At 51.7% G+C, this 21,406-nt stretch overlaps 1 protein-coding gene across 1 annotated transcript in view; it reads right to left on the bottom strand.

The window, feature by feature from the left end:
• The window catches only part of CDH23 (cadherin related 23), a 394,835-nt gene that overhangs the window by 170,511 nt on the left and 202,918 nt on the right, over window positions 1-21,406 (bottom strand). The window contains 2 exon segments of the mRNA XM_033130003.1: window positions 13,145-13,333; window positions 14,919-15,031. Of these exon segments, the coding sequence (XP_032985894.1) occupies window positions 13,145-13,333; window positions 14,919-15,031 (302 nt within the window).

The following is a 21,406-nucleotide window of genomic DNA, read 5'->3' as shown; positions in this document are numbered from 1 at the left end:
CCTGGTTTTATAGGAGGGTATGGATTACATACTTGCTGAATGAAATGACAGTGAGAGAAGGATGGTGCTGCGTCTAAAAGTCCATCAGTGATGCTATGTATGCTGGTACCTTGCACTCCATCTTTTGGGAGGGGTGCATTAGTGAAGAGGTCTTCACTAATTGATCATTTCTATAATTAACATGCCGGAAAGCAGACATTTTGGGGTATGCAGTTGTAGAATTTTAACCCACGGATAGATTTGTGTTAGCCCCTCGCAACTAGGCTACAGACAGTCCCACGCCCCTCAAGAACCTCGTGTACTGTCCATTACAGCCACTCCTCTGCTACCCCCACCTCTGGTCACCACTGACTGGTTCCCCATCGGTAGTTGTCTTTTTAAGTGTCATGGAATCACACAGGACGCAGTCTTTGAGGCTGGCTGCTTTCACCTGGGTAATGCCTTAGATCCCCTGCTTCTCACTTCAGCTGAGTGGGCTGCTTACCTCAGCACCGTCCCATCCTTATGGGACCAGTCAGCACGTCTACACGGCCCTGCTGAGCTGGGCGGGTGGTACTGTGTCCCGCTCAGGTCTGAGCCACGCGTGCCAGGGGAAAAGAGGGTCAAGCGGATTAATAAAAGAAAGAAAGAAAAAAAAATCCTGGTAGTGCTGCTCTGTAAATATTAGTGCATTTGGACAGTCCCTAATGAGGGCAATTAAGAGTCATTATGCTGAAACAGAGAAGGAAACACAGATCCACGCTGATTGGCGACGAGCGCTGGAAGTTAGGGGCAGGCGGCCTCGTCCTCCTCCTTCTGACTCCTGTCCCTTTACCTTGTGCCCCGCCTGCCTCAATCATTCTCCTGTGCCCCCGTGTTCCCGCTTGGTCCTCTCCTCCCTCGGTGGTGGCTGCCTCTCCGTGTCTTTGCTGCTTCATCCTCATCTCCCCTAATGGGAATGTTGGGGAGCCGGGGGCTGCTCAGGTCCCTAGCCCTTTTCTCAGCTCTACCCCCACCCTGTTCCCAGCTGAGCCCAGCTAGACCTGTGGCTTTAAATACAATCCAGACACGGGCAACAACGCTTACATTTCCATCTCCAGCCAGGGTCCACAGTGCTGGCTGGAGCCTCCTTGGCTCCTTAGAGGCTCCTGTTAGATTTCCAGGATCCAGGAAGCCCGCTGAGGTCACGTCCGTGCTGGAGATCGGCCAGAGAGGTCACCGAGGGCTACAAGTGAGGCATCCCTCCCTGGCCCTCCCGCAGAGCTGCTTGTTGGAGACTTACTAGCACACCCCTCTGTCTTCGCGGAACTTCCGTTTGGATGTCTAACAAACGTGTCGCACATAATATGCTGAAAGTTAGTCTACAGCTCCCACCTTCCCCTCCCAGTCAGCAGCTCAGGAAGGAAGAACTCCACTCTTCTGACCGCTCAGGTCAAACACCTGGCGCAGGCCTCAAGCCCCTCCGCCTCCCGCTACCAGCAAATCCTACTGACTCTCCTTCACGACAGGTCCAGGAGCTGACCACCTCTCCCTCTCCTGCAGCACCTCCAACTGCTGTGCTCACCTCCTAGCAATGGCCCTGCCCTGTACCACCTGTTCTCCCAGGCAGCCAGAGTGTCCTTTAAAAACATTTCTTTTTTTTAGATAAAATTCACCATTTTAACCATCTTAAAGCATACAATTCAGTGGTTTTTAGTATATTCACGATTTGTGCAACTACCGCCCGACCCTACACCTACCAACCACCACCACCCAACCCACCCGACCACCCCGCCTCTGCCTAATCCCAAAACATGTTCATCCCTCCAAAAGGAAACCCCCTCCCCGGGAGCAGTCACTCCTCATGCCCCCTCCCCGGCCCCTGCAACCCCTAATATGCTTTCTGTCTGTGGATTTGCCTATTCTGGATGTTTGATATAAATGGAATCACACTGTATGGCCTTTTGTACCTGGCTTCTTTCACTGAGCATGTTTTGTAGGTTCATCCGTGTGGCAGCATGTGTCAGAACTTCATTATGATAATGGCTGAATAGCACTCCGCTGTGTGAAGATACTGCATATTGTTTATGTACTCCTAAGCTGAGGGGCATTTGGGTTGTTCCCACAGAACATGCTTTTGAAACTTCAATCAGATCAAATCCCTCACTCCCTGCTCGTGACCCTCACTCCTGTGAAAGCCCTGCCCCGACAGCTCCCAGTCTGCCTGACCTCCTGTCCCAGCCCACGGACCCCCTCACTCTTCCTTGAAGTGCAGGCACACTCCTGCCTCAGAGACACTGTGCTTGCTGTTCCCTCTGCCCGGAATGCTCTTCCCCCAAATATGCACATGGCTCACCCCCCATTTCACTGTCGTCAAATGTTACCTTGTCAGAGGCTTTCCATTCCCCGTCCCAGTCTTCCTTAAATCCCTTGCCCTGCTGTATTTTTCTCCATGGCACTCATCACCACTCGACACGATATACATTTCCTTGTTTGTTTCTTTAGTCTTGCGTCACCGGAACATACGTTGCCCTAGAGCTGGACTTCGGCTGTTGTGTTCACCTATGAACAGTACCTAGAATCGCATCCTGCACAAGGCAGATGCTCAACGAATACTTGTGGGATAAATGAACTGGTGACTGGATCCCTACCTCCTGCTCAGGGTGAGGGTCCCCCTAGGTAGCTCTTCCTTTTCCTGCCCCAGGCCTGGGGGTGCCCACTACTCTATGTGCTTGACAAGCCATTGCACATCTTCTGCTCTGTTCTGTGACCTTACGTAGAAGGTTTCTCTCTAAGCCTAGTTTTGCTCATGAGTGAAGAGCGCAGATACCTGCCTGTTGACACCAGACTCAGGGCACATGTCACGATGAATGAGAGGAAAGCATGCTCTGTACCATCTAACCCGGGATGTAAAGGTATGACAATCTTGATTTTGAAAATTCCTTCTCACAATTCCTTTTTCAAATGAAGTCCGTAACAGATGGAGAAACGGAGGTGTGGAGAGGGAGAAGGGTCTGCCCTATGCCTTCATGGCAGAGTGATAACACAGCCATGAAACCTCGCCTTGCCATGAAATGCCTCCTGCCCCTTCCCACTGCACCCCTGCACTGCCCTCCCCTTCCAGGGGACAGAGTCAGCGGGAGCCCAGAAGAGTAGGGCTGGGCGCTGGCTCTGGGGAGGAAGCTCTGTGCCCTCCTCAGTGGCCCACCGTCGCCACAGCTGCCCAGCAGGACGTTTCTGTCCGTGTTACTCGTAGATTAGGATATTTCATGGCCCACGGCCACGGTGACGGGGTGACACTCAGGCACAACTCCCAGTTGAGCTATGCTTAGCCTTACCCTTTGAGACAGGGAGACAAACAAGACACATCATCTATTGCTGTCAGGGGCACGGTGGGAGGTGGCAAATGGGGCATGCAGGGGATTGAGAGAGGAAGAAACCACGCGCTAGGGTGAGACTGGGCTCACCGTACCCACGGTGAAGGGGCACACAGTGGGCATGAACCAGCCAAGAGGTGATCGGAAAAGGGAGAGGGGTGGAGGATGAAGTTTGTTAGTTCTGCTCTGCTCCCAGTGGGGGTCTAGGAAGGTCAGCCACTGCCTTTAGGGAGCATGACTCAGAATGATTCCCACTACGTCCCGCGGGTGCCAGTCCTGCTCATGAGCACGGTGGTGGGTAAGAGGAAGGAGACCACTGCCAGGGAGCTGGGTGAAAGGGGAACGATCCCCCAAATCCAATATATGAAAGATGACCTCCAGCTGCTGGAGGGGCCCAGCTGCAGGTGTTGGGGCAGGAGGGGTGTGAAAGGGCCCTGGCACTACAGCTGCCATGTAGGCTGCCTACTTCACACCTTGACGGGGCTACAGGCCTGGTGTAAATAGCATGCTAATGAGATTTAGGATGAGACTGAATTAGGAGGTGTCTAAGTCCTGCTAGGACACCCTCTGGTCCTCAGGGAGCTTGGAGCTTAGCAGGCTGGGAGGAATCACACCACGGGATGCAGCCACACACAGAAAAGTCCTGCTCGTCATCATAATAAGAGCCTCAGCAAGGCAACTGGGGAGAAATTAATGGGAAAATGTGCAGATGGGGCTGGCCCGCTCCCCCCGGCTTCCTTTCCAGAGCAGCTTTGCTTTGATGGCAACAGATATTTTCCTGGAGAGCCTAATTTTGGGGGAGGAACCCTAGAAATGTGAGCTGAAGCTGTGAGACAACAGAGGTCTTGCAAACGGACCACTGCCCACTGCCAGGGCAGGGGGAGGAGGGGACAAAGGTGCAAAGTTGGCATCATGGATTCCAGGTGCCAACTGTGCTGACGCTGCTTTGGGTGGACACTTAACCCCTGCTGTGCAACAGAAGCACCAGAGAACCTTGTAGAAATCGGAGCAGCCAGGATGAGCACCCTGGCTGAGGAGCGGGGAGTGGGGATAAGGCAATGCTGACCTTCACCTCTCCATGTGTCTCGTCTTGGTTGCTCCCTGGGCCAGAGCCCTCACCCCTACCTCCTCTCAGCTTTATTTCACCGATGAGACCACAAGCTGGGCGCGAGGCACAGAATGTGGGAGGCATTCCAGTCACTTTCCTTACACCTCCTGGGGGATTCAGGGGGAGGTGGGAGATTTCCAGCCAGATTCCAGTTACCTCCCCAATGGAGGGAAAGAAAGGTCTGGATAATTGGGCAATCACACATCCACAGACAGTGTAAGAACCCACACCTGCCTCCATGGATGCTGGCAGCCAGCCCTTCCCCCTCACTTCCCCACCTCCCTCGTCACTGCTTCTGGAGTTTGGTTTTTAGTTCGAATTGCTTTAGAAAAATAGGAAAACAGACGTCCGTGCCCTGGCTCACATCAGCACGTTGGAGAAGTTTAGAGCAGTTGGGATCACTCCCTGGGGTGGCAGGGACATATATTTCCTGTGTCTCTACCAAAAGGTAGATGCTGGTGACAGATTTATGGGCCCTGGAGGACCCAGAACTGGGAAATGGTCCCTCAGCTGAATGTGTGACATGGAGCAAACCGCCTCCCTGCGTCCACCTACCCTACCCGACATGGATGTCACCTCTGAGAAGCAGCCAAAGGTAAGCCTGGGGGCAAAAACCCGAGCAGGGAGCTGGCCTGAAGGATGGCAGTTAGTGAGCACAGGGATAAAAGGGGGTTTCATCTTGTTTTTGTGCCATGGACCCCTCTGACAGTCCGGGAAACCCACAGCCCCACTTCTCAGAATAGCTTTTTTTTTTTTTTTTAAAGTTTATTGGGGCGACAACTGTACATCAAGTTACGTAGGTTTCTGGTGTACAATTCTGTAATCCATCACCTATATATCGCACTGTGTGTTCCCCACCCAGAGGCAGTTCACCGTCCATCACCATATATTGGATCCTGTTTACCTTCTTCTACCACCCTCTTTCCCCTTCCCCTCTGGTAACCACTAAACTATTGTCTGTGTCTATGAGTTTTGTTTCTTTATTTGTTTGTCTTGCTTCTTTAGAATAACATCTTTAATTGCATAGAATAAAATACACGGACCACAAAGTCAATTAATTACTTTGAAATATAGTCATCAAAGTATTTGAAAAGGGTATTACAGTAGAATTATGTGTTTCTTAATGGATTAAACAATGAGATTTGGCAGTGGGTCAAATGTATGCTGTGATTTCAAAGTCGTGATGAATTTAAATGACATTTTGAGATTCCCTGGGACACCTATAATATGATGCAAAAATATCTGAGATTTCTCTTGGGTTCAAAGTCACAGGTACCACTAATGCCGCTGTGGTTTGTTTCTATTTTCATAATTAAAGGGAGTGCTCATATTCAGATAGAGGTTAATACAAAAAGAAGGTGCAGAGTTTTCTCCATCTAGGGTCACAGATGCCTTGGGGGGGGGTCAGTAGACCCCCGCTTCCAGGTTCAGGACTCCTGGACTAAAAGGAAGCGTTGGAGGGGTCCATGGGGGCTGCCGCCACAACCTTGCAGGGCTGAGTGGGGAGAGGGCCAGAGGAAATGCAGGCTGGACAGACTGACCAACCAGGAATATATGCGAAAATAAATTTAAATAAATACAAGGTTGTGGGCTGGGCTCTCTGACAGGCCTGGAACACACGTGGAATGGAAAATGAGGGCGATGGATAAAAATCAGTGCCAAGATGAGCAAGAGAAGAAGAATAACCTCCCCTTCTCACCCTCTCCTCCCCATTTCTACAAATAAACCCAATATTCCAGAATATGGCTTTTTCTCCCCATCATTTGCTTTCTTTTATTTATTTATTTGGTGATGTTTCTCCTTGGGGAGGCGGGTAATTCTCTCTGTTTTTTCGTTGTCCCTCAAACAAATGAATCGTGTCATCTCCTGCCTGAAATAGGAATTAGCTCCTGACAGATGTGTCCCTGTTCACCTCTGCAGTGCAGGCACACACCCCCCCCTTGCCTTACTTCCCTCCTCTCCCTCCCACCAGCCACACTGGAGGTGGGAGACCCACCCGCTTGGTGGGACCAAACCTTTGAGAATGGGGAGCCATGGCCACAAATGGGGAGCCCCGTAGTATATATAAGAAACACAGGACTGAGAGTTCAAGGCCAAGCTCTGAGACCCACTGACTGTGTGACCTTGGGGAAGCCCCTTAACCTCTCTGGGCCTCTACTTACTCCTCACAATAATACACATATCTCACAGGGCGGGGATAATAAAAACAGTTACAATTAAGGAGTGCTTTTTATGGGTTAGGCACTGTTCTAAATACATATATTAATTCATTTAATCCTCATAACGGCTTTATGAGGCAGGTACTATCATTGTCTCCATTTGCAGAGGGGAAAACTGAATCAGGGAGGATACATGCGTCCCCTAAGGTCACCCAGATCACAAGTGGCAGGGCCAGGATTTGAAGCCAGTCAATGTGGCTTCAAAGCCCTTGTTTTTAACCACTCCACTGCTTTCTGTCCCTAACCTGAGAAAGGATGCTCCAGGTGGTATCAATAGACAAACTCCTGAGCGGACTGAAAAGGCTGCAGGGAGATCAGGCCCACAGAAGTGGCAGGCCCGGCCCTCTGCCCAAAGCGGGGAGCAGGGGCAGCTGGAACAAGCTCCAGGAAGGGTTATGAGCAAATGTTCGGGGCAGGAGTGAAGAGGGAAGTGCAGACAAAAACCCTCTTGGACCAAAAGAATGATGGATGTGTAGGGTCTTAATGAAGATGAGCGGCCCATGGTTTTCCAGAGGTAGACGCTGCGGTACAGACTGGGGACATGACTTGCTTAGAATCACTCCGTGTGTGAGGAAACACAACTGATGGGACCCTGGCTTCTGTGTTTTCTCTACCACTTTCTCTGGTGCTGTCAGGTAGGTCTGGCAGCAGAATGCTGCGGTCAGAGTTCAAAATCCTGGGCTAATTTAACTTGGAAGATCCTGTCACAAAGACTGAAGGTGGCCATTCAGCGTCCTCCTGAGAAGAATACTGAAGGCAGTTTCTATGGGACTTTTCAGGTTTCATATAAGAGCCTAGGGTGGCTTGCTTCTGTAAACACCTTAAGAAGAAAATGGGCTAAACTACAGAGAACCTCAAGTTAGACACTAGAAAGCACCTGCTGGCAAGAGGAGGTGGACAGGCAGATGGGAGAGTTTTCTGTGTGGGAGACTGCTGCCTTTCCCTGCTTTCACCCTGCGCCCCTGACAATCCATTTGCAACACAGTAATCAGGGCTCCTTAAGAAAGACGACTTCGAGCATGTCAGCCTCGCCCTGGCTCCCCACTGGGCTCACACTAACAGAAAAACACCTTCTGGTGCCGGCAAGGCCTGGCCTGGCCCCTGTGGACGGCTGCAGCCTCATCTCCCACTGCTCTCTCAAGCCCCCTCACCAGCCACATGAGCCTCCTTTCTGCTCCCTGAAAATGCCAGGCAGTTTCCAGCGACCTCTGCCCTTGTAGGGGAGCACCCACTGCAAAATGTCCTCCCTCCACAGCTCTGCGTGGCTGCATCCCCCACACTATGTAACCACTGCTCTAACGGCACCTCCTTGGAAGGCCTTCTGTGACCACTGAGTCGAAAACAGCCACCCCTACCCCAGCGCATCACTCACTGTGTCTACTGACTTCTTGACATTCCTTTCCACCAGCAATGATGCTGGTGCTTATTCCTCCGGCTTCCTCACTGGAGTGACGTAGAAGCTCTTGGAGGGCAGGGGCCACATCTCAGCATTATCGCCCCAGTGGCGGGCACAGAGTAGGTACACAGTTTGTGGAGTGAATGAATGCGTAATCCTCCCACCTGTGTAAATTTCAATATCGTCCCTCAGAAAGGTGGGGGTGGGGCAAATACACTGAAGGCCATTCTGATACTATTCCAATTTCCAGAAGCAGCCAGAAACCAGGCAGAAGAAGCCTCTCTCGGGATACTGGCACCCCACTCCCCACTCCAACCCTGACTGCCTGAAAGAAATATTCTCAAGGACAGCAGCAAATATATTCTGAGAAGTGGTGGGTCGGAAATGAGATAGAAATAAAGTGGATCAAATGCTCCCAACTCCTGAGACGATCCGATGTACACGAATGGTACTTCTCCCGACTGGCGGGCGGATACGAGGAACTGCCAATTTTCAGCTCTGTGAGTCAACTGGAGGGGTCGTGTATATGCAAAAGCAGTATTTAAAAACAATGTTAAAAAAAATAACTTTGCTGGGATTTCTAAAGCATCCAGAGGCGCCAATGGTCTCCCACATTCCCTGCCTCCCTTCCCCCAACCCTTCAGAGGCAGGATACAGAACACAGATAACCCACTGGCGTCTAACTGTAGGGTGGTTTTTAGGACAGAAAATTCCAACCATCCCAATAAGCTCACCGCAAGCAGATGGGAAACCATGACAGCCTGGGGCTGGCTCAGCTGTAGGTAGGACTGGGGAGGGGGCAGGCAAGATGAAGGGAGGAAAAGTTGACCAAAGTGGAGAAAACACAAACGCTGTGTGCTAGGTGGGGGGTGGGTAAGGAAATGATGGAATCCAAGAGGGCAAGTGTGCTGCTTGCTTCCTGCGGCTTCCCAGAGCCCCCGAGGAGGAGACAGGAGACACACCGGCATCCAGGCACCGGGGGAACGCAGCTGCCACAGCCTTTAATTTGAAACTCAGAGATGAGCTCCCACACCAAGGCTGACTCCTGGGGCCTCTGCCTTGAGATTTTTTGTGATTTGCATTACAAACCATCTATTTGCATCTCAACTGTCACACTGTACAAATGGGTTGTTGTTAGTTTCAGCCCACCCCATCCCTTCCTTCCCTGGCTTCTGTGAGTTTTCTATAGCTGGGCAAATGAAAAGAAATTACTCCGAGAGACTTGACAATGAGGATGGAGTCCTTGGGAGATAGAAAGGGCCTCTTTCAAGCACCTTTGTGTCTTGAATGGTTTGGCAGAGCCTGAGGTTCAGTAAGAAACTGAGTAGAATCTTAGATCTGGAGGGGATGGCAGGCATTTAGTCTTTGTGAATGAGATTAGCATCCTTATTAGGAATGACTGCCACAAAGTGCTGCTGAGAGGTTAAACTGCTTCCTCCTTCCCTTTCTATTTCCCATCAGCACCCTCTGCTGCCCCACAGTGGATTTCGAGGTCACCTTCCTAAGCAAACTCGGCCAGAATTGGGCTTCAGCACAGGGCACTGCCTGAACATCAGTCTGGATCACTGCATCATGGAATCACGCTTTAACTCCACCAATACACATTTCTGCAGCACTGCCCAAGTGCCAGGCAGAGTATCGGGCACCGGGTTAGGCTCTGCCTGTGGCTCACTCAGTCTAATCCGGAGATGGTATGAATAAAATCATCACACTAATAACTGCAAAATCATGGTCAGCGTAAGGGATCACGTGCTTTATAGAATCTGTGACAAAGGGATTTCACCTCTCCTCATGCTCCCTTTCTTCCTCCAACTTGGCTCAACGAACGCATTTTTCTGCCGCAATGAGCAAATCTAGAGCCCCCTTCACCCAGACACAAATCCCAACAAGCGTATTTTCCTCTCAGAAAGAGAACTGGAAGAAATGACAATATAAAGAAAAATCTCTTACAAAAATCGCCTGATTTCTCTTTGAGGGTCCCTGATTTCCCCCAGATTCCGGACACTTGATCAGGCTCCAGAGCCAGTGGCCTCTGTCTTTTCTGTTCTGCGGGCAGTGCGGCTGAATGTTCCAGCCCGGGAAGCTGGGGCCTGACTCTCAGCATCCAAGACTGGGCCTTGGGAGCTTTACCTGTCCAGATCCGAATTCCTCTGGAGTGTTGGAGAGAGGAGAAGAGTTGGGAGATACGAAAGAGCAGGGCAATTTAGAAAGTAATTTGTCCCTCCCTCTTATTTAGGAAGCAGCCTACGACCACGTCTGGGGTGGTTTGGGTGCAGCTCTCTCTACCGGGAGCCTGGAGGATGGCCCAAATGACCTTAGAGGGGGCAGTATGGGCTTTGGGGCTGCCAGTCCTCATGGGTAGTTCTCTTTCTGTACCTCACGGTGCCCTGGAGAAGTGGGACCCTGTGGGGAGGAGGCCAGTTCTCTATTGTCAGAGACACTGGCCAACTCTCTGGGGAAAACAGTGGAATGGTCCCTGGCAGGGCTGGGTACCATGTCTGCAGTGGGCATGCTGACGCCTGCGCCTGGGTGGGAGCGATCACTAGAGGAAGCCTGGACCCAGACACCCCTCGGCACTCCTGCAGACGCTTCACACAGGGCTTCCAGCAAAGGGAGCCGGAGATAAAACCCAAGGAGTCAGGGTGACCTTGAAATCCCCCGACCGTCGCCCTGAGCAGGGCGCTGGAGGTTCTGGCCCTGCCGGTGGCAATGCGCCCTGGACCCCTCTGGTTAACACCTGGGTGTGGCAGGCACCCAGTGAGTCCTATGCACAAACATCTGATCTCCCTGCCTCCAAATACTTGTTGGTATCCTCTGTGGCAGACACAGATATCTGCTTTCCCACATTCCACAGCTTTCTGGCTGTGAAATGGGGCACGTATCTCATTGTGGCTGATGGGCCCACTCTGGGAGGAAGCAGAGGACCTTCCAGCTGTCTCCTCCCTGCCTCAGTGACTGATGGAACTGCAGTGTGTGCACCTGAGTGTCTACACAAAGGGGGTCTCCGTGCCCACCTGTGCCAGACAAGTAGTCAGAGTGAGAACTAAACTTCTGTCTCAGGGTTCATTTGTTACTGCTAGAGAAACTGACTGATACATTTTCCTTTTATTTCTCTTTTACACAGATGAGTAAAGTGGTGCTTAGAAAGGGTCAATGACTCACCCAAGGTCACAGAGCTAGCAAATGGCAAGGATGGACTTGAACACAGGCCCCGTCTGATTCTGGAGCTTGGGCTGTGAACCACTACACAAGCTGCCGCCGCTCTGGAGTACCTTCAAAATGAAGCCCGAATTCCTTGGCTTGGCGTTCAAGGCCCTCCAAGGCCAGGCCCAGCCCACCTTCCCACCAGCTGCCTACACAAACCCTGCATCAGTCGCATGGGTCACCGCATGGCCCCTTGATCCACTTGCAAGTTTCCCCTTCTGCACCCCTCTGTGGACCACCGCCTGCCCTGCCAGCCCTCCTGCGCCCCTTTTCATGATCTAATTTACACCCCAAGGCTCAGCCCTAGTCCCCCTGTTACCACAGAGCCTTTCCTGATCTTCCCAGTCTTACTTCCCTTTTCCTCAGCGGAGCTCGAGAGCCCTCCCTGCCTGGCATCACTGGACCCGGGACCCAGGCTCCGGTACTAGTGCCTCTTCTCTGGGGTGTTATCATTAGCATGAAACCAAGGATGGGACTCTCTTCGGAGGTCCTCATTCACACAGCCGTCTCTAAGGGTGTGCTGCACTCCAGGGGACACAAGATGACCCACTGGGGCATGAGAACTCGCTGTGATAGCTGTTTACCTCCACCTTTTCAACTTTCTGCATTCTTGTATGTTTTAGAAGGTACACTGTACATTTGCGGAAACACACTTGGCCCCTTGGGACAGGGACCATGGGGTACACTTCCTGGACTCCCTCAAGGGGCCAAGTACAGATCCTTGTAAACATCCTTGTACACAGTAGGTGCTCAGCACATACTTTAGTTATCTCAGACAGATGGGTATGGAATGACTTAGCAGGGGACGGAGGCATGTACACATGTACACATGTATGTACACACACACACACACCCCACACACACACTGACCTGCCCTCGTGGCCCTGAGTCCTTGAGGGAGACCACGTCTGGTTAAGAGAAGTTGGCAGGAGATGGGAGTGATGTGGGAGGAAAGTTTGCTGAGCAGTCAGCGTGGAGAGGGGCAGGAGGAGCGAGGAGGAAGCCAGGCCTGGAGCAAGGCCAGTGCCGGAGCCCGGAGTGAGGAGTAATTGCAGAGAAGGACCTCGGGCTGGGAAACCTAATGGAATTCCTGAGCAGAGTGGGCCAGGGGAGTGGCGGTAATAAATAGAGATCCTGTTAACGACTGTGGCTATGACAGGCAAGGGAGATGGGGCAGGAGGAGGGGTCAGAGGAGGAGGCAGGCTGAGCGGGTGTCATCGGATGGAAGCCTGTCCCATCCAGGCCTGGCCCAGGGCCCGATATGCAGGGCTGACAGGGCTCACAGGGGCTGCAGCCCGGCCCGGACCCTCCTCTCTCCTGTCCCTCTCCAGCTTTCCCTCACTCACGGCCCACGGCTCTTTCTTTTAAGATTGGCCTCAGCCAGGCAGGCCTTTGGGCAAGCGGATGAAGGTAGCCCCTGTGGAGTCTCCTTATGGCCTGGGATCCCCTTGAAAGCACGTAGGATTCTTGCGTGGAAAATGTGGGATCATTATTACCCTGAAAGCGGGAATAAGATTTTCTTCCAAGGTCATTATTTATACAACAGCCTCTACCTTTTAAAATTTCTATTTTTATGCTTTATAGTATACATACTAGATTAGTAGAACAATCATGTATATAATTTCTAAATAAGCAACTACACATTGGAGGTGTGTGCTCAAATGTCTCTTGAAGGATGTAGGCGGTAGTCTAAAGTTTAGAGACTACTGGTGTTTGGCAGCCGTATTTATCCTCAGAACACAGCAGGGGAGGGTACAACCATGTTTGTTTCTATTTTATAGATGGGGACCTGGAAACCCAGAGATACCTGGTGTCTCTCCCAGGGTTGCTCAGCCAGGTCAGGGTGGCGGGTCTGGATGGCCCACGTGTCCCAGGGACTTACCTCGTCCTTGTCCACCACCTGTATGAAGAGGGGGAGGGCGAAGCCGACCTGTGCCAGCTCAGTGATGGCCACGCTGTACTCGGAGCTGTTGAACTCTGGGGCATTGTCATTGATGTCAATAACCAGAATGTTGAATGTGGTGGTGACGGTGGCATCGGACGGGGTGCGGTCGTCATTCAGCTCTGTACCCTGCAGATAGAGGACAAACAGCCCGGGATGCAGGCAGCCATAATCACAATAATAGCTACCATGTACCAGGGCTTTCTGAATGCCAAACACAGCGCTTTTTGTGAATTATCCCATCTCGTCCTCACCACAACCCCCGGAGGAAGAATTTGTCACTAGCATTCCCATTTTACCGATGAGGAAACTGGGGCTCAGAGAGGTTAAGTAACTTGTACAAGGACACACAGCCAGAGTAGGTGTCAAACTCAGACAATAGGATTCTAGAACCAAGGGGATGAGGTGGGATAGGGAGAATGAGACAGACCTGGGGGCTCATCAAGGGGCAAAGGGAGAATCTTTATTCAATTTGACAGATGAAGAAACTGAGGCCAAGAATTTTTGGGCTAGCATGTAATCAAGTCTTAATTCAGCATCTACTATGGATTGAACTCTGTGCTAGGCACTGTGAGGTTCTAGATTGGACTCAGGAATAGATGGACTCAGATACCTGGGTACCCAGTCTCTGGACCAGAGCCCCCGGACCCCCAAATATCCATTCCCTGTTCCCACCCCAACCTTCTGAACCAGAGTCTGTGGGCGAGAGGCCCAGGTCTAGGTATGTTTCACCAGCTCCCTAGGGGATTTGGATTCGCAGCCAAGTTTGGGAACTTAAGCTCACCTTTTACATGAAGATGGACACACTGAGCTCAGGGTCCCCACAGTGAATTGGTGGCTGCCATGGGACTAGGGAGCAGCTCTCTCCCATTGGAGCCGCCGCCTCCATAGGAAGAGAGCAAAGACAGGAGGGAGGCTGATGGCGGCCCAGGAGCTTGGCGCTGAGTGGGGGACAGGGGTGTTAGCAGGCCCTCTCCCAGTCGGCCCACACATCAGGTGCACAGCAGGTGGAGAGGAAGGAGCCAGTAGGTGAGAGGAGGCTACGTAACCCATAGCTGCCCCAGGCCTTTTCAAGGTCAAGGAGAGCAGTTAAGAGCCAGGCTGGGCTGCACCAATGGAAGGGCTCCTTCCCAGAGCCCCTCTCCTCAGGCTTTATGCCGCAGCCTGGCCTCAATCGATGGCTGGGGCTGGAGAGGACCCCTGTGGCCCAGGCAGGATCCAGACCTGAAATGGGTTTCCCAGGGAATGGCTCAGCAAGTCATTGATTTTAATTAAAACCGGCCATGAGTAGCAGGTGGCTGTAGGGGCCGGGGGCTGTGGCTCCACCACGCCCTCTCATCTTCTCGGGTGGGAGCCACTGCAGCTGACATATCTCACTGCTGTAGTTGCTGTTTCTAACAAAATAATAGCCCCAGGGAAGCCGTGAGAATTAGAAATGGGACAAAACCCCAGAAATGGGGTAAACTTAAGAATCTGAGGTGGCTACAACTTGGAATGAAAGATAACAGTACGGTCCACAGAATGAGCACCTACTATGTGCCCAGCAAATGCCCCTGACACAGCCTACACCTGATACACGTTGGCATGAGCCTGGGGAATCAGCACCCCGGAGAGAGCAGAAGCGATGTGCCTCCTGGGAGTTTTCACCATGGACACTTCTGGAGGCTCAGCTCGGGCTTCCCCGCTACCCAGATGGAGGTTGCCAGGCTCGTACCTTCACCGTCAGGATAAAGCCGTGGCTGTACAGGGGGTTCTCCCGGTCCAGTATGCCATTCAAGGTCAGGGCTCCGCTGATGTAGTCCAGGGCAAAGATGCTATTGGTATTCCCTGCAAGAGAGAGAAGTATTCCCGTTGTGACTGGGGTCAGGGCTCCTCTCCCGGGCGTTAAGGACCAATTAGTGACTTAAAAGGGAAGCTGGCTCAGGGAGGGATGGAAAGAGCTCTGGGTACAACACGGCCCCGGCAGTAGATAGCACTGCTTCACAGAATGAGAATGTTATGCCCTTTCAGTCTTCTTCCCGTGTCTCTGCGGAGAGGAGAAAGTCTTGGTTTTGTGCTAGTATGTCTGTAGCACCTCTGTAACACTCATTTGTTTTCCTGTTTAACAAAGAGAGAGCGAGCTTCAGGCTCACAGCCTCCAAAGGGAGCAGTGCTCAGCTAGGACTCAGTAACGGCGACAATCTGGATGTTTGTGTCCCCCCAGAATTCGTGTGGTGAAATGCTACCCTCTAAAGTGATCGTATTAGTGGGTGGAGCCTTTGGGAGGTGACTAGGTCACTAGGGCAGAGCCCTCGTGAGTGGGATTTGTGCTCTTATAAAAAGTGAACCCACAGAGCTCCAGGCTGGCACTCTGATCTCAGGCTTCCAGCCTCCAGAATGGGGAGAAAGAAAGTTCTGTTGTGTATAAGCCACCCAGACTGTGCTGTTGTGTTCTAGCAGCCGAATGGACTAAAGCACTAACTTGTTGTCTCCTCTGTGCTCATTTTTATGGTCGTTTTCTATTCTGTTCTAATTTTCTATTTATGGCAGTGAGGCAAAGTTTCCTTTTATGATAAATATATGTGAAACACCTAATTCAAATTTAAGAATAAGTATTTAAGTACTTTTTAAAATGTAAAATACATATATTTCAAGTGCTAGCAAAAATCATCCACAAATGACACTGGTTCAGACAGAGGTCTCTGTATCCCCACCCCTCTCTGCCCCACCAACTTCATTTTATGATCTCCCCTTCAGGCACCTCAGGTTCCCCAAATCACCATGTGCATTCCTGCCTCCTGTTTTTCAGTGTCCACCTTCCTCTTTTGGCCTCCCCTTGCCTCCTCCCACCCAGTGCCAGGCGCCCCCCCCCCTTCTTCCTGGAAAGTGGCTGACTCCTCCATGCCCCCAGGCAGTAGCCATTGTTCTGTTTGTTCTCCAGTGGCTTCCCGTGTGTCCATGTAATCTTCCCACCTAGCCTAAAAGTCCCCTGATGATGGGGGCCTTTTATGACTGTCCCTCAAGGTCCCTGGCCAGTGCTGGGCACCCACTGGCAAGCATGTTCCTAAAGGATGGCTGCTCCCAGCCCCCCTGGTCCCCGTAATTGCCTTTGTGCCCTTCCTACCAGGCTGTGAGTTCACCTGCTCACCTGGAAAAATGCCATTCCAAACTCTCCTCTCTTTCTCATTAACCAGTGTGTTGGTTCATCCACATACTCACTCACTCACTGCCATCCGTTCACATAGTCAGCAATCCCCTGGGTAGACTGCCCTATGGCCAGGCCCTGTGCTTGGCATTGCGGGGGCACAGACGTCACTCTGCCAAGGATTCTGACACTGAAGCACTTACAGCCTGGTAAAGGGACTTTGACACCCACAAGAATCAGCATCTCTGAGTTCACAGCAGAAATGAGGCTATTCACACATGGGAAGACTCAAAGAAGGAAGGCTTCCTGGAGGAGGTGGTACTGATTCTGTACACCACTGTCTAGCTGTGTGACCTTGGGCAACTTACCTAACACCTCTGTGTCTTGGTTTCCTTATCTGTAAAATGGGGATAATAATGGATCTACTTCATAGAGTTATGAGAATTAAATGAGTGTGAAAATAAATACATAAAATATATGCATGAGTGTGTGTATATACCCTGTTTCCCAGAAAATAAGACCTAGGCGGACCATCAGCTCTAATGCATCTTTTGGAGCAAAAATTAATATAAGACACAGTATTATATTATATTATATTATATTATATTATATTATATGAGATCCGGTCTTATAGTAAAATAAGACCGGGTCTTATATTAATTTTTGCTCCAAAAGATGCATTAGAGCTGATGGTCCAGCTAGGTCTTATATCTGGGGAAACACGGTATGTGTGTGTGTGTGTACATACATACATATATATGTATGTATGTGTCAGCTGAGAAGAGTTCCTGGCACAAAATAAGTACTCAGTAAGTGCTGTTTGAGCTGGGCCCTGGAGGACAAGCAGGACCGGGGAAAGGGGTAGATGGACACTGATTCCATAGGAGGGAACTAATACCCGGCCTTTAACACACACAGGTGGACACCAGGATCACCCGTGGAAGCTGCACCTTCTTGCTTCCCCCCTTCCCCACCTCTAAAGCGATCTGCATAAAGTAGGGGCTCATATCTTCTCTGGGATTAACCAGGGAAACAGTAGAGGGAGACAATGTCCTCCTGTAACTTCAGTCTTCGGGACAGGGGCTGTTCTCGGCCAACCCTGGGCTGGTGGCCCGAGCCAGGCAGCCTATTTCCACCTGGTTGGTGGGTAGAGGCCTGCTCCCACCTGTCCTCCCGGACTGCTGCTGGATTGGCTAAAGCAGGGAGAGGCTGCTGAGGATTGTGGAGCTCGTTCAGGTCTCAGGTCACTCTCAGACTGTGGGCTTTGGGGACTCGGACATGGGAGAAATCTGGGTACCTACCCGCTGTGTGTGTGCAGTGAGGAGGACAGGGTCACAGGGAGGCACATAAATGCGTGAATCTAGGAAGTTTCTTTAGCTAGGAGTTCTGCTGCTGGGAAACAAGAGGAGGCGTGCTTTCATCTGTTCGTCATTAGCTGACCCGTTCCACAAACAATTACTGAGCTCCTGCCATGGACCAGGGACCCATTCTTATGGGAGATGCAGCCTCAGCCAACCATTCACATTACAGGGTGAGCAGTGCTGAAGTGGGGTGAAGCACAGATGTCACAGGTCCCTTTGGGGGGCTGGGTCCTCTCAACCCCTAAATGCTGAGCTGAAGGGCTACCCAGAGGCCAGACCTCAAAGCCTCCTGCTGCCCCTTCTTCCCCCCACAAACACAGGTGTGGACCCCCCTCCCCAACCCCCACCTCCAGCATCCTATCATTCCAGATTTTCATATAATTTATTCTTTCCAATAAAGGCACCTATCAAATGTTTAACTGAATGTGATTCAATTTTTATCTTTGCAAGATTTTCCCTACAAATCATTCACACACTACAAGGCCCTTGCTGAACAAGGTGCTTGGTTTTCAGTTTGGGAAATAGGGTTGTCTACCCTGGCACACTCCGTTGGGGCTCCCCACCCAGCACCTTTACCCCACTCATGGCCACACTGTCCATCCCCAACACAGAGTCTGTTCCCAGGACATAAAACACCCCCTCCCCCGACCTAGGCACGAGGCACCTTCTCCCACAAACCTGCAGGCCAATACCTCCCAACTGGTACGCAGTGAAACTTGAGGACCCTCCCCCAAAACACACACACACACACACACACACACACACACACACGTTCTTTTTCACACATCTGTGTGGAGCTCACCTCCCAACCTCCTACCAAGTATAAATCACTAACTCCCAGGATCACCAGCCAGAAAGGGTTACACCCAGGGAGCTGACAAGACCACCTGCGTGAGGCACAGGCTCTCATGGTCCTCCTGTCACCATGGTAACGTCAGCACTCAGTGGGATGCCTGCTTGGACAGGGGCAAGAGGCCAAGGGCAGGTCTCATTCAAAGACTGATTGAATAGCTCTCTCCTGCATTCAAGTTCATACTGAGCACCTACTGTGTGCAATTGCTGGAGAACCAGTAGAGAAAAGGCAAGGTTCATGGCTTCAGTCTCACGGTAAAGAATGTCGTTCATGATATAATCACACTATTGAATGTATAAGTACTTGCTGAGCTAAGGCCCCTGACGAAAAGCAACCCTGAGTGGAATACAGAGGTGATTAAGCATATGCCCTCTGAAAGCAGATTGCATGGGTTCAGATCATGGCTCTTCCATTGGTGAGTGACCTTGGTCAAGTTACTTAACACATCTGAGCCTCAATTTCCTGGTCTGTAAAATGGGGGTAACATTAGTACCCAACTCAGAGTGTTGCTGTGAGGATTAAATGAGTTAAGACAGTGCCTAGCACATAGGACGCTCTTAACTCTATGGTCCACCTCCTCCACCCGTAACCACACCCAAGGAGCCCGTGCCCAGAGCCGTCTGCCCAGGGGGACCACTGAGCCAACCCCATCCTTACCACCAAGGGCCCATGTGAACAAGTTGGCATCCGGGAGGCCAAGGCCAAGAACAAAACCTTCAGGCCCACAGGGCATCGCACCTAGGCTTGGGCCTCTATTCCCTGCACGACTCACCCTTCAGGGAGGTCACTTCCTTGCTCACCTTCTCTATCCCCCCTCTCACTATTCTCTCTTCCCTGGGGGGCTGTGAGCTTGGCAGCCACACACAAACGTTTCTCTGCTATCCTGGAAGCTGACACCACCATGTCAGCCCTCTGGTGTCCCGACATTCTTTCCCCAAGTCCCATGGGGACTGGTGGGTTGGGGGAGACTCACTAGGGACGCCTTTCACCTGTTCAGCCCCCGTTGCTGAGCAGAAGGGCAGCTGCTTCCCTTGGGTTGACAGGTGCTGTCCTAGGTGTGTGTGGATATACCTGGTAGGGGCGGGGCTCTGGTGTGGAACGGGCTGCACCTTGAGTGCCCGAAGGCTTCTGGGAACTGGTGACTTAAGGCATTCACACAAGAGAAGAAGCAGGTCATTACAGGCCCTGCTGGTTCTCTTGGGGGCAGCCACCTCCTCTAGAAGCTTCAAACATCAAGCTCTCTTCAGATCTGCAAGAGAGAGGCTGAGAGGATGTGAATCAAGTCTGCAAAAGCTGAAAAGGCTGCCAAGGGGGAGTCACAGTCTTCTTTCTCCTATATATTAAAATATAGTAGCTAGGTCAGACTGTGAGATATGAGGGCCTGGGGAGCACAGAAGTGGGGATAAGGGGTGCAGGTGCTGCTCCCACGAGTTTGGTCTAAAAAACAGAGAAGCAGAGTGGCAGCTAGAGGGCGCAGCAGAGTCAAGCAAAAGGCTTGTGTTTTATCCATGGTCAAGGCGAGAGAGGGGAGGGAGTGGGAGAGGGAAACTGGATGGGGGTGGTGCAGACGGGTAGATACTGAGACTTGGGGAGCAAGGAGGTGGCTCTTTCTTTGGGCTGTGGGGGGCTCCCCCTCCCACTTCCTCATTCCTTGGAGGCTGGCAGGCTTTCCCCTTCCACTGGCTCCTGCCAAATCTCATCAGTCCTACATCTTGTCCCCTTGTTATCTCGTCTGCAGCATCTTGACCCAGAGTGGAGCTGGGTCTGGGCGCAAAGCAGTTTAGTGAGTAGCTGATGCGTGTGGGAACACAGGCTGATGACTTTCAATTGCTTTGTCTGCTCTGCTGGGCTAACAGCGACCGCGCTCTCTCTGCCCTCTGAGTTAAAGAAAAACCAAGGGCTCCCACCTCAGTCCTTCCCCTTAAGATCCAGCTCCAGTGTGGCTGGTTTCAGGAAGCCAATGCTGGAGGCTGCACCAGCTCTCATTCCTCTGAGCCCAGCACTGGGCTGGTACCCTCAGAACCGCCCTGTGCTGTGGGGTTTCTATGGTTCTTATGCCCAAAGAACCATGTGGCCTTGAGGAAAAGGGCTGGGGTCTTACACTTCTCTCCCCTGTGGCACCCCAAATAATGCTCATTATATATTTGTTGGATGGCCTGAAGTTTCCCTCCCCCACTACAGCAATTAGGAAGGGTCAATGAGCACTCTAGGTGGGGATATGCTTTGGGCCCGGCCTTTTGCTGGGGCTAGGGGGGAGACACAAGAACGCCGTGCTTGTAAAGAGCTCACGATCTAGTTGCACTTCGGGGCCCAAGCCTTCACCCACTCAAACGCCAGTCCCTGAATGGAGGCAGGAGGCTGGATGACATGACCTGTGCGATCCTGATCCCTCACCTGGCCTCTGACTTGGTCACCCAGCGTCCCGGTCCAGGGTCAGGGACCCTCTCCAGGGAAGTGAGCGGAACTGGGATTTGCACCCCCGTCCCTCTGGTGTACTCTGCCTGGAGTCTATCACATCGATGCCCAGGGGAAGACTGCCGCCTCTGCATAAACTTGCAGATTGAAAAAATACCCGGGCACCAATAACAGCTCTGCCACTTAGAGGCTGTGAGACCCCCTGCAAACCTCTAATTCCTTTGACCCAAATTCTTCATCTGTACGGTGTGGGCTGTGTGAGGATCAGGCATGATCATGTATGTAACACACCTACTGTGGTGCCTGGCACAGAGTAGGTGCACACTTTGGTCCCCGTTCCTTCTTTCCCTGCTATGCCTGCTTTCTAAATAGAAGAATCAGACCAGGTTAGTCCCACCTGTGGCCCATCTCCTCCAGAACAAGCTGTGAGCTCTCCCCACACTAGCCGA

This window comes from Rhinolophus ferrumequinum, chromosome 16 (assembly GCF_004115265.2).
Source record: "Rhinolophus ferrumequinum isolate MPI-CBG mRhiFer1 chromosome 16, mRhiFer1_v1.p, whole genome shotgun sequence".
Lineage (NCBI taxonomy): Eukaryota > Metazoa > Chordata > Mammalia > Chiroptera > Rhinolophidae > Rhinolophus > Rhinolophus ferrumequinum.
The sequence above is the reverse complement of the archived record's forward strand: the minus strand, read 5'-3'. Positions and strand labels throughout refer to the sequence as shown.